This window comes from Oryza brachyantha, chromosome 11 (assembly GCF_000231095.2).
Source record: "Oryza brachyantha chromosome 11, ObraRS2, whole genome shotgun sequence".
Lineage (NCBI taxonomy): Eukaryota > Viridiplantae > Streptophyta > Magnoliopsida > Poales > Poaceae > Oryza > Oryza brachyantha.
Window position 1 is genome coordinate 15,945,795 of NC_023173.2, and position 13,453 is coordinate 15,959,247.

General features: G+C 46.1%; 2 protein-coding genes and 1 pseudogene across 4 annotated transcripts; 2 read left to right on the forward strand and 1 right to left on the reverse strand.

The window, feature by feature from the left end:
- Positions 1 to 439: 439 nt before the first annotated feature.
- Positions 440 to 3,451, forward strand: LOC102703818 (disease resistance RPP13-like protein 4). Of its 3 annotated transcripts, none has more exons than XM_040528755.1 (2): positions 440 to 2,937; positions 3,037 to 3,451. In XM_040528755.1, the coding sequence occupies exon 1, from the start codon at positions 669 to 671 to the stop codon at positions 2,541 to 2,543; it is 1,875 nt and encodes a 624-aa protein (XP_040384689.1). In that variant the 5' UTR covers positions 440 to 668; the 3' UTR covers positions 2,544 to 2,937; positions 3,037 to 3,451. The 3 variants fall into 3 exon arrangements, with proteins under 3 accessions (XP_040384689.1, XP_040384690.1, XP_040384691.1); XM_040528756.1 differs by having other exon boundaries at positions 3,040 to 3,451; XM_040528757.1 differs by having other exon boundaries at positions 3,092 to 3,451.
- Positions 3,452 to 7,366: 3,915 nt separating this feature from the next.
- Positions 7,367 to 10,954, reverse strand: LOC102704099 (annotated as a pseudogene).
- Positions 10,955 to 11,219: 265 nt separating this feature from the next.
- On the forward strand, positions 11,220 to 13,174 carry LOC102704374 (disease resistance RPP13-like protein 4). The gene has a single exon (XM_006663560.2). It carries the CDS (start codon positions 11,220 to 11,222, stop codon positions 13,164 to 13,166), a length of 1,947 nt encoding a protein of 648 aa, XP_006663623.1. The 3' UTR covers positions 13,167 to 13,174.
- Positions 13,175 to 13,453: the final 279 nt, after the last annotated feature.

The window sequence follows — 13,453 nt, forward strand, 5'->3', positions numbered from 1 at the left end:
TTCATGTCTAAAATGACTTTAATAATAAATTAAATTATAATAAAATAATTAATAATTATATAAATTTTTAAATAAACAAATGGCCCGACATTAAATAAGAAAAATAGAAAAAGTTCCATGTTAAAATAATAAAGAACTTAACAAATGTATTGGGCTAGAGCTATAGCTACTGGCTAAAGTATAAGTTACGGTAAACGAGCCATTTTAAGAAGCTATCCAAATATCTGTTTGGACAAATATGCGGATAGTTTCCAAACCGAATCCAGTTTAGGAGTGTCTATAGTATAATTAAAATCATCCAAATTATGTCATAGTTACATTGGTGTGGTTTTAAGAAAAAAAACATTCAGGTGATTTATAGGAAAATCAACGATCTTGGCGGCTAGTTCCTAGTAATGGATGGATGCAACATTTCGTTTCGTTTCATGGGATGCTCAAATCATAAAATTCTAGTACTGAAATTTATCCCTTTTTTCCTTTTTTTTTCAATAGGAATCGACTAGTTGAACAGCAGCTACCTCGATTTGCTAGTGCCGAGCTGTATGCCGTCCATGGCGGCTAGCCGGCTAGAGCTCGCTGTGCTCGGTGGCGAGAGGGGAGCACAGGAGTGGTAGGAATGGACTCACCCGAGTGGGTTGGTGGTGGCGAGCAGCCACACTTGGCGCGCCATGTCCGCGCTTGCTCCGGCGAACGCCACGGCGCAGGGCGTGGAGGAGGACATCATCGTCCCGCTCCTCGCCCGCCTCGCCACCATCGACGCCGTCCTCAACGCCGCGCCCGGCCCCGATCTTGATCGCCAAGATGGGACAGCGACAGCGCCGGCACCGTGGCGCGCCGCCGCGGCGGAAGAAGAGAGGAACGCGAGGGCCGAGGCAGGCGCGCTGCTGGAGAAGGTCCAGCGGGAGATGTCCCACCTCCGGACCGTCTTCCGCCGCATCGACGACGCCGACAAGCGCATCCGCGACGGCTTCGACCCGGTCGAACAGCGCATCGACGACGCGCTCCAGCACGAGCACCTCGATGCGGAGCTCGTCCGCGCGGCCCTCCTCGCCGTCGACGCCGACATCGATGCCATCAGGGCCAGGATCCGGGAGGTCTACCGGTTCCCGTGCGACGGCGACGAGCACCGTGATTCTCCACCGCCGGCGCCCGCGCCGGCGGCCGGCGTGGTGATGACCAGGAGGATGGGGGAGATCCGCCGCGGCCCGCAGATGCGGCACCTCAGGCTCGCCATCGGCGGCTTCGAGGCACGGCTCCGCGGCTGCGTGCTCTGCCTCGCGGCGTTCCCCGAGGGCACCGTCATCAAGAAGCGCCTCCTCATCCACTGGTGGATCGGCGAGGGCTTCGTCCGCTCCGCCGACGAGGGGAAGAGCCGCTTCGACGAGCTCATCGCCAAGGGGTTCATCGTCCCAATCCCCAGCCATCTCTGCGCCACCGTCCACCGGTGCACGGTGCGGCCGTGGATGCGCGACCTCCTCACCACCATAGCCAAACGCACCGCCTTCCTCGAGCTCGACTCCGGTAATGACTTCACCCTAGCGCGCCGCGCGTGCCTGAACGCCGGCAAGGTGGAGCTCGGGTTCAGCGCCGAGGCGAGGGCCATCTACAACGTCCACCAGAAGTACCTCGAGCTCGGCGACGGCTGGTTCGCCGGGAAGAAGGAGCTGCGCGCGCTGCAGCTCGGCCAGTGGAGGGAGTTCGGCCCTCTCCAGCAGATCGCCAACCCCATGGACAGCCACATCGAGCTCGATGGCGTGGAGCGCTTCACTCACCTCGAGAGCTGCAAGAACCTGAGGTACATCAGCTTCAGGGGAATCTCAAGGATCGAGTCGCTGCCCGACTCGATCGGCAAGCTGCGCGAGCTCGTCGTGCTGGATCTCCGGGCATGCCATAATCTGGAAGAATTAGGACAAGGCATCACGAAGCTGGATCGATTGGAGTACCTCGACCTGTCCGAATGCCACCTGCTCGTCGGAATGCCCAAAGGGATAGGCCGGCTCACGCGGCTCGAGGTTCTCAAAGGGTTCGTGATTGCAAATCCCAGCAGCAGAGATCTCTCCCATCTGCATGAGCTCACCAAGCTGAACAAGCTCAGGAAGCTTGGAATTGTGATCGGCACCATGGCTGTCCCAGCTGAGGACGAGTTCCTGAAATTGGGCGAGTTCAAGGCGCTCGAGTCGCTCAAGATCAGATGGGGCGTGCTGACTTCGGTTAAAAATGAGAGCACAGAAGCATCAACACATCATCCGATCGCCATGATGAAGTTTGCGCTTCCTCCAAATCTCAAGAAACTGGACCTCCGATGCTTCCCGCTGACGGATTTCGCTCAATGGGTTCCACCAAAGGGTGTTAAGAAGCTGTACATTAGGGGAGGAAAACTGTTGACACTTGGAGATGAAGAGGGCTGGGAAACAGAGGTGCTGCGACTGAGATTTCTTAATGATCTTGAGTATGATCATGATCGATTTAAACGTTTGTTCAGGAATCTCAAACCTGAAAATGTGGAAATTCATGCATGCCCAAAGTTCATCCGTAGTCAATGATTCAGTGTACACGGTACTGGCTGCCTCAGCTTGTTACAGCCTGTACTTGCTGCTTTTCGAAGAATATATGAGCTTAAGTGGGCTGGTTTTATAGCCTTTTACCGAGTCTCCAAAAAGGGAAGAGTTTTCATTCTATTACCATTCAGAGTTTAGCCAACTTAGTTGGTTCTTGCCGTTGCACAGCCACAGGGATTGCAGTGTCTTTACTCTATCAGATTCCTGATAGTTGATAATAGCAGTAACCTGGAAATATTACCAGGTTGGTTCAAGAACCTTCCTTACTTGCAGCTATTGTATTTATCAGGCTGTGCTATGTTGCAATCCATTCCCCAAGAAGTGAGGAAATGCGACAAAATTGAGATAAAGACTGCCCCAATTTGCCAGGACCATTCAGGTATCTTCACTAAATTTTGAGAAGATTATGTGACTCCTATTTTAGTTTTTATTTTTGTCCTATGTCATAATAGTCAGTTATTATATCTTGAAACTACAGCAGTAACAGTTGTAGCAGCAGCGACAGAATTTAGACTTATATCACCAAATTTCAGTGTGCAAGAGTTGAGGGCAGATATGGAGAGGTTGAAGATAGAAGTGTTGAAGGTGAAAGCTATACGGGAGGCATAGCCCACGACAGTACAAATTGTTTCCTTAAAGGAAACTATGCTATATCTGGTTTATGTTTATGAGGTAGTTTGAGCTTCCCCTGTACTGATGTCAATCTTAATTGCCTCAGCTTGTAACAACCTGTACTAGTTCCTTTTTGAGGATTATGAGTTTGGTGGGATGGTTTTATTGCCTTCTACCGAGCCTTTAAAAAGGTAAGGTAAATGTTTCATTTTGAAAGATTTTATCATGTTTGCGAGGTACCTAGAGGTACAAGGAGGTGGGGACGACGTGAGCCATTAATCTACGAGGGAAAACGTATAAAAAGAAAAAGTTACAACAGGTGACATTGATGTAAATATGATGGTATTAGAATAGCAAATGTGTTTTTCATACACATATGAGAAGGCATTAGCTAGGTGCCCTAATTAGTTTTGTTGGTAAGTAAGATTTACGTGTTGATCGATCTATTATGAGGAGGTTTAGAGGTGCAGAATCTATTACGATGGAGGGCTGGCGGTGGAGGCGTGGTTGGAGGTTGGGGGCGCCGACGGAGGATGGGCTGGAGAGAGGGGCGGCCGGAGGTCGTACGTTCAGTTTAGGTTTATTACATAAATATTTCCCTACTGACCTGGGTTGGTTGCTATTGGGTACGTGAACCTTCTCATTTGTTCTTTTATTCTTTGATTAGACAATGATGTCTCGTGTGGCACAGATCATATCTTCTTTGTTTTGTCGGTTGAGTTATTGGTTGTATGTTAATATTGATTTTGTTTTGAATTAACAAAAAAGATAATTATTCGATATGTTTCTATTTGATGCTTGGTAATCAAAAGAAAAATACGGCAGTGCATCTAACGATGGACCAACAAATTACCATGTAAATTGGGGAGTTACTGAAAAGATTTTTCAAGATCACGTAAATATGATCTTTACCACGTAAATCAGGTCAAAGTATGGAAACAACAGAACAGCCGAAGATTGAAAACCGAATACAAGAGAATGTAATTTTTTGTCCCCTCCACGTAAATGATTTTATGGTACCTTCCAATCTACTTACACGGTCCAATCCACTTATGCGGTGACTTGCGGTACCTCCATAGTTTGTTGAATATAATTGTCCTTGTGGTCAATTACCTCTTAACGCTTGTAGTACAATATCTTTCATGAGATATCTTTCATCGTGAGCCGTTAGATTAATATCATTTTTAGAATACAAACACTGTAAAAGACCTCTTCCATTTTATTCTCCTTTAGAGCTCAGGCAGCCTTATTTGTTTTTGCCATTGCACTGCCTCCGTGAAAGATTTGTTGATTGACTGTTTCCAGTCAAGAATTTTACCATGTGCTTTCTTAGATTCCTATTGTGTTTTCAGGCTAAAAAGTTCAGGAATCTATTTTTCCTTCTGTCTGGTTCTGAAGAAATTCTCTGAATTCTACTTGAGGTCTAGAAGATAGTAAAAATTGCTTACGAGAGAACTGAAAATTTGTAGTCAATAGCATCTTCCGATTATGTGAGAAACATTTTCTCCACAGGACAGAAAATTGCTTATGAATTTCTAGAAAGAAGAATATGTTGTTATGAGGTATGCCCTTGGCTTTGCAGTCTTGTTGTTCATGCCGCATAAACTCTTTTGTTCCGTGAAGAACTCCTTTTCCGCTGTGGATGTAATTCTTACTTCCCCCTCATTTTCAGTTGAACTCTTACATTGAAGTGGGGAAGCAGAAACAAGCACTAGTGAAATTGGTATCTAGCAAGAGGTTAGCTACTCAACTATGTTGTTAGACTGATTAAACCCTGAACCTAGTTTGATTAGATATTTATTGTAGTAGTTGTTATAAAATATTAAAATTTTAATCGTACGCTGAATACATTGGTCACTGAATTTTGTTAAAAGTTCCAAAGACAAATATTTTTTATTTTATTTCAAGTTCCAAAAAAAATGGTAATCATAAAGAGAGAAAATCTACCCTGCTATGTATCTTGTTTCTTTCTTTAACAACGTAATAGGAAAAAAGAGCCTACACTCTCACGGTTTACAAATTACACATTAATAAAATAAAAATAAAAAATGAAATGGACAAGGATTCTTGGAAAGTATGAGACAACAATCAGAATTAAACTCACGCATGTCTGTAACATTCTTCTCAATATTGATTAATACCTTGTGTAGTTGTGTATGTCGTCCGCAATAAATAATAAATAGATACTCCCAGCAACAAAGCAGAGCATAGATAACCAAACCAATTAAAGTATGATTTATGAAAATATAAAATTCTAATTATTTTCTTAAAAATAGTATTGAGATAAGAGTTGTCCATAAAGGAATCCAATTTAAGGGGGAAAAATGAAATTCAGATTGAAAATTTTAAAAATACTTAATAGTGCAAAGTGTAAAATAAAATTTTGAAGTATCTAGAATTAGATTAAAAATAAATAATATTGGGGAGAGAGAGAGAGTCCACGTAGAAATACAATTTGGAAATATATAAATTCACACTTAAAAATATTATAGAAAATAAATTTGGATTGAAAATAAATAATGATTAGATAAAGGATCCACATAGAAATGCAAATTCAAAAAGATATTACAATGTGGGGTAAAAGTCAATATTATTGATAAAATAGTTTATGTAGTACAATTTAGAAATATTTTAAATCTAGATAAAAATAACTCATGTCAAGATAAAATCCCATACCTTTACTTATATTAACCAAAGACTCTCCTATGAGCCGCATATCCTATCATCCTACGAGCTAAAATTAGCTAGAAATTCTCACATTAAATGAGGAAAAGAAAATAGTTTGAATGTTCAATCCCATAAAAAATACAACTAATTAGCTGAAGACTCTCTAGGAGCCGCACATGCTACGAGCTAAAATTAACTAGAAATTCTCACGTTAAATAAGGAAAAGGAAATAGTTTGATTGTTCAATCTCATAAAAATATTACAACTAATTAGCTGAAGACTCCCCTAGGAGCCACATATCATACGAGCTAGAAATTCACACATTAAATAAGGGAAAGGAAATAGTTTGATTGTTCAATCTCATAAAAAAATCACTAATAGATGAGATTGGATACTTAAAACTTATACTAATGTGACAACAGAGTTTCTGTACCACCCTAGCCCCAAATCCACAAATCCACATAACTCACTCTATGTATTAAGTGGACTCACATTCAAAATAACACTCCACTTAAACTTTCAATATGTGTAAAAGAGTTAACATGGTGGTACTATGGTTAAAGTAAATTATGTATATAAGCTTGCTTAGAACCTATCTAAACTCTCCCTATTTAACTGTTCCCACCAAACGGCCATTTAGACCTAATGCGTTTTTTCAAAAATATACCTGATCTATCTTTTTATTTTTTATTTGACGACGTTGATTTTCAGTCTATGTTTGATCATTCATGTTTAAATATATAAGTATATAAAATATTTATTATTTCTACTAGATGATCATGTCGTATGTGTTAAAAGGAAACTACAATAATTAGCTAATTACAACGCAAGTAGTCATACATTTAATTATATTTGATATGTAACGTGGACCGACTTTAAGCTTGATTGTGTTTTTATATAAAAATCAATTTGACAATTGATATGGCAACAATCATATTCTGACACAGTAGCGTTAGCATAAGTATATTACTAATTAGAGATAGTCACTCGGTGCTACTAACAACATAAAGATAAGGATGGCGCAAAGAAGAGAAACAAATACTCCCTCTGATTTTTTTAATTATTTGATGCCATTGACTTTTTAATCTACATTTGACCCTTCGTCTCATTAAAAAATTTATATAATTATTGAATATTTTATTATGATTTGGTTTATTATTAAAATAACTTTAAGGATGATTTATAATTTTGTATATTTGTACATAATTTTTGAATAAGACGAATGGTCAAACGTAAATCAAAAAGTCAACGGCGTCAAACCAAAAAAAACAGAGGGAGTATATCATAACATTTATATATCTTTGATCAATTATATTATTAAGAGAATACTAAATGATACGTCATGTTTACTTTATGGGCATAGAAATTGATATATTAATTGAAATATTATGATATAGATTTAGCCAATTTTCGTTGTAGTTTAAAATTATATTTTCGTTTTTAATACTATCTTCACCATAAAATGTGGAAGAAACTATTTAATGTGTTAAATATTTCTTCACAACGATGACAACCGTGAAATAGTTCTTGTCTTATGTATGATACAGTGAAATAGTTCGATGACAACCGTGAAATTGTTCTTGTCTTATGTATAATACAGTGAAGGTACTGGTAAGAAACAATTTTGGTATCTATGAAATAAATATAAAACTTGAAACTGTATGTGGATAGCATTTTATCTGTCTTGGAACCATACCTATGCTAATTTACTCACGAGTTGCGATCCCTCTGAACTCCTTTGGGACGGATGTTACCATTGGACAGTCTGATATGAGCAGGGACCTCAGAGCAGTGCATTCCACTAAATCTGTTAAATTCTGGAACTTCTGGCATCCAATAATTGACAATCTTTTAAGCGCGGTAAGTTTTTCCATACCTGGTGGTAATCTCTCCAGTTCATCACATCCAGAAATCTTTAACTCCTCAAGGCTAGAGAGCGACGTTAGACCCTTGCAATCTGATGATGTTGATAGCTCTTCACATAGTGAAATCGATATGCATTTTAGACTGCAAGTAACACCTGCCAATCCTTCTCTGCCAAGCAATTCGTGAGGACTCATCCATATAGTCAGCTTTTCAATATTAAGATTCATCGACAGCTTGTGAAATCTGGGGCATTGGATAATTGACAACTCTTTAAGATGCTCACATTTAGCCCCATTTTCCACTGGCCAACATTCTAGGTTAAGCATATGAGAAAAGGTGATCTTCTTTAGGGAACGGAATGCATCATCGCCCACACCGTGTAGCTCACTGCTGACTTCCTTTATGGCATTCATTCCACTGATCTCAAGAATCTCAAGTTGATGTAGCTGCCCAAGCTGTGGGAGACTGTTACAATTCAGATTAATCAATCTGATGATTCTGATCTGAGTGAGCTTCTGAAGCTGTGGATTTGTGCTGGCCATCCAGCACGGGAACGTTTCCCCTGCATAAGAAATGATCTCCAGTGTTTTCAACCCTGGGTTGGGCTCTAGACGGTCCAGTAGCTCCTTCGCTTCAGAACTTGATTTTCTGTTATCAGCATCCACTTTGCAATGCAGTGTCAAATGCTCGAGCTCATGCTTCTTTTGCAGTTGTATTTTCTCGGCATCCTCATTGGAAATATTTTCAATGTTTTCCAAACCCACTCTTTTCAATTTTACCAAATCCTGCAGCTCCAATATGGGATTGTTGTCACCACTGGTTGCAATGTACCTTGGCAATGCTTCAATCTTGGTTAGCGCAGTCAGCCCACAAGGCATTTTATCCAGTGAGGAACACTCCAGTATATTTAGCTCCTTCAGATTTTTCAAGTTGCTTATATCCTGAGGCATCTCCGAGAGATAGTAGCAACCTTCTAGATCCAACTTTTGTAAACTTGTCACGGATCCTATATTCTGTGGTAGTTTTATAAGCTTTTCACAGTGTGATAGATGTAAGGTCTGCAACAGCCGTAGCGCACCAATTGAATCAGGCAACTTTGCAACATCAGTTTGAGAAAGATTTAGGTACCTTAAAGAGTGAATTCTGCCAATCGACTCCGGAATTGTGGCAATGCATGTTTGAGAAATGTTGAGGTATACCAAGTACTGAAGTCTGCCGATTGATTCAGGCAGTTTGCCAATATCAGTTTGGCTAATGTTGAGATACCTCAAATTTGAGAGCATGTCGAATGTCTCAGGAAGCCTTTTGATCTTGGTTGCATGCAGGTCCAAGACATGCAACGACGTGTGATAGGGGCAGAATTCAGAAGGGATCTCTCGGATCTCAGATTTCTGACCAGCCAAGACCATCTCTTGCGTCCTGAGTAGGATCAGCGTCCTCAAACCTGTGTGCTCGGTCAGCGACCCTGGGAGCTCTCTAGTTGTGTGATCAACCATGAGAGACATGTATCTGATGCTGGAATGTTCTCTCAAAACGGCAGAATCATCGCCCACAACAACAATGGCTCTATATAGATCTTGTGCTTTGTGTCGTGCAAGAATGTGCAGCACACGATGCATCCTTTATCTTCTTGCCTCCCCATTAGGCCCAGGATTCTCGACAAGATCAAAGCATTCACTGAGAAGCCTACCGAAATCACCATCCGCCTGAGCCTCCCTGCTTGGAATCTGCGTCAGTCCTTCGGCCATCATCAGGCTAATCAACTCGTCGACATCAAAGATGTGATAGTACGGGAACAGGGAACAGTAGAGGAAACACCGCTTCAGATGCGGTGGGAGGTGGCTGTAGCTGGCCTCGGCGATGCGCAGCAGCTGCTGGTTTTGAGCGCAGAGCATATCAAAGCGGATTGATGGATCAGTATCCTGTTTGGTGCAGAGATCTCGAAGAGAAGAGCTCATCAAGTCTATGATGCCGGGCAAGCCGCTGCATCTCTCGGCGAGGTGCCTTGCATTTGATTCTTTGACCATGGCAGCAGACACGACGGCGGCGTTGCCACTGCGACCACCTAGCGGCTTCTTCTTCTTCCTCTTCTTATTGAGAAGCAACCTGAGCAGCCTCCTGTTGCTCTTTCGGAGTGCCCTCAAGGTATCATCCACCGAGAATGGCCGCAGGTGGTAGATTGCTGCAGAGCGTATCGCCGCCGCCGCGGCAGGAATCCTGGTGGTGACGATGATCTTTGTGCTCTTTCTGCCACTGCCGCCGGAGAGGAGATGCATCAGCTCGTTCCACCTACGGGGGTCTTCGTTCCAGACCCCGTCGAGCACAAGCAGAAGCTTCTTGTCGATGAAGCCTTCGTTGAGAGACCACCAGAAGCTCTCGGCGTCCTCTCCGGGCTGCAACTGATCGCTCAGCAGGTCCATCACCTGCCGGAAAATCCACTCCGGGTTGAAATCTTGGGACACCTGCACCCAAAGGCGGTGGTCGGCACCGGCGGCTCTGTACACATGCCTGGTGAGCGCCATCTTCCCGACCCCGGCCATGCCGACAATTGCTACCACCCCCGTCGCAGGGCGTTCCAGGATCTCCAGTACCTTCTGTTTGTCGTCCTGCCTACTCCCGGTGAGGTTGGCTTCTTGACGGCGAGATGAACACGTTTCGTCAGGGCCAGCGCCGCCGAGACCAGGGTCCTGGTGATGGTGCTGCTGCTGGTGCTCCGGCCCCGGCAGGAGATCGGCGACGTAGGTGCTGAAGAGGCGGAGGAGCATGCTCACGTCCTTGCCGGCGTCTTCTAACTGTCTGGCGATCTTGGGGCGCAGCGCCGACGCCAGAGGCTGTTCCGGCGGCGCAGAGGACCGACGGATCGCCGAGCCCATCCTAAGAACAGGTAGCGGCACTGGCCCCATCAACGTCAGCTGCGTCCGCAGGGTAACGGATGGTGCGGCGGACACGGCTGCGACGACGACGCGTCGGATTTTGTACTTGAGCGGGAAGCGGCGGGTGCTGGCTGAGTAGCTGTCGAGGGCGTCGTCGACGGTGAGCGCGACGCGGCGGAGGTCCGCGAGAAAGAGGGCATAGGCGGCCGAGCTGCGGCTGTCGACCAGCGGCTCGGCGGCCGCAACCTTGCGCCGGACCTTCTCGAGCACGGTGTACAGCTCCTGGAACTCCAACTGGACGCCGAACAGCCAGCCACCGCCGCCGTCCCTCATCGCCGCCATCTTCTCCAGTACGCTATGCAACTCCAGAGCCGACATCCTGCTGCGGGCGCCCACTGTTTGACCTCTTCTCTCCGACTCCGAGCAGCGAAGAGCTCTGGAATATATGACAATGTCAACACACCTGTCGCAATCAGCCATTTGCAAAGAAGAAGAAGAATGAACGAGCGTGCAATGTCAACGGTCAGTCCCGGCCTGTCCTTCCTTCTCAGATTAGATTACCAATGGCAGAGAATGGAAGAGACGAGGCCACGAGGGGACAGCAGTGCAGCGGTAGTAGTACAGGCAGGCAGAGGCATCCACCATGGCCGCCCCTGGTCCTGGAGGTGGACAAGGTCTCTTCTCCAAGTACATCGACGACAACATCCTCACCCCTCTTCTCGCCAGCCTGCAGGTCATCGGCGACGACGAGAGGTTCCGTGGCGCCGAGAGCAGCGCCAGCGCCAGCATGTTCCTCCATGAGCTCGACAGCATCCGTGACCTGATGAACGGCCTCCAAGCTCTGCTTGTCAAGACGGAGGAGAACGAGAGGTTGCTCGTCCACCTCTTCGACCCCATTGAGGAGCTCGTCGACTCCGTCCTCAAGTCCCTTGCCGCCGGTGGCAAGGTCGCCACGCTCCACCCGAAGCTCGCTGCCATCAGGGCACAGATCGGCATCATCAGGGAGGCCATCTTAGGTTGCTACAAGATACAAGCAACTAAACATGGAGGACACGGCAGGGAGTATTTGGGTTCTGCGCCAACGACGGTGGGGCTAAGGCGAACGGTTTGCGACGACGAGCAGATGGCGCACCTGCGGCGAGCCGTGCTCGGCATGGACACGCAGCTGAGGCGTTGCCTCCTCTGCCTTACCGCCTTCCCCGAGGGCGCCGTCGTGAAGAAGCGGCTCCTCATCCACTGGTGGGTCGGCGAGGAGTTCGTGACATCCTTCGACGCCGGCAAGAAGCACTTCCAGCAGCTTGTCGACCTGCGGTTCGTCCGCGCCGTCCGCCGTGGGCACTGCGACACCGCCCACGCGTGCACCTTGCACCCGTGGATCCGCAAGATGCTCGTGGCCGTGGCTAGGAGCAGCGCATTCTTGGAGGTCGATCCGGACGGGAATGGCTGCTCGAGCAACGATTTCACCCGGACGCGCCGCGCGTGCCTGCACAACGGCGAGCTGCTTCCCGCCTCCAGGTTTCACCCGGAGGTGTCCACGGTCTACAACGTTGGCCAGAACTACGTCAAGCTAAGCACCACGTGGTTCAGCAACAAGCCGCAACTCAGCACGGTGCAGCTCGGGCAGTGGAGGACGCCCGACCCAGTCAAGCAGATCGCCGATCCAAGGAAGAGCCACGTCGAGCTGATCGCCGACGAGCACCTCAAGGGGATCGGTGCGTGCAGGAACCTGAGGTACCTCAGCTTGAGAGGCATGTCGAGAATCATGGCCATCCCGGCTGCCATTGGCGAGCTGGCTGAGCTGGTCGTGTTGGATCTCAGGGCGTGCCACGACCTGCAGGTGCTGGCCAAGGAGATCACTAAGCTGCAGAAGCTCCAGTATCTGGATGTCTCCGAATGCTACCTGCTCGTCGATATGCCCGAGGGGTTCGGCAAGATGTCTCAGCTCCGAGTCCTCAAGGGATTTGTGGTCGCGAACTCCAGCAGAAAAAGGAACTCCTGCAATCTGAGCGAGCTGGCCAGCCTGAGCAACCTGTGCAAGCTTAGCATCAGCGTTGGCAAGAAACTGAAGCGTGCAGAAGACGATCTGAGAGTGCTCGCCAATTTCGACAGCCTTACATCACTGAAGATTACATGGGGGATGATGTCTTCACGAGATGGCGCCGACGAATCAAACGCTGCAAAAGTTAAACTTGTTCTTCCCTCTAGTCTTTCGAAGCTGGATCTCTACTGCTTCCCCTCGGGAGAATTTGAGATGACTAGCTCTGACAGATCGACTGTCCTACCGAGGTTAAAGAAGCTGTATTTCACTGGTGAGAAGCTGCAGAGTCTGAGGATTCAAAAAGGAAAGTGCAAAGTGGAGGTGCTGCGCGTGAGATGCCTCAAGTATCTGCAGGTTCAATGGGAGGAGCTGCATGAACTGTACCCAGAGCTGAAGTTTGTGCAAGCTCAGCACTGCCCAGGAGTAGCTAACTGGCCGCTGGACAACAGTAGAGTGTGGAGGAAAGAAGGTGAAACCAGTAATGCAGCTTCTGCAGAGTCTGAGCAACCAGGTGCGCCTGATGTTTCACCTGAAATTGTGGAAGAGGAATAAAAACAAAGAATAGGAGCACTTCTGAAACTGAGAAAATTGCATATCTATCACGGTAAATAAGGGGATTCGCTAAATTACCATTAGTGAAATAGGCTTCATTCAAATGTTATCCAAAAGCTCGTGCGATTTCCTATTTTACCATTTTTGCATGTTATCCAAAAGCGGTTCTTGTCATCTGGATCTTTTTACATAGTATATATATATTTTTTCTTCAAGGATATTCTGACATTGACCTAAGCGCAAATGCCCACTGGATCAAAACAGCATTTCCTGATAGCTTCGGCCAA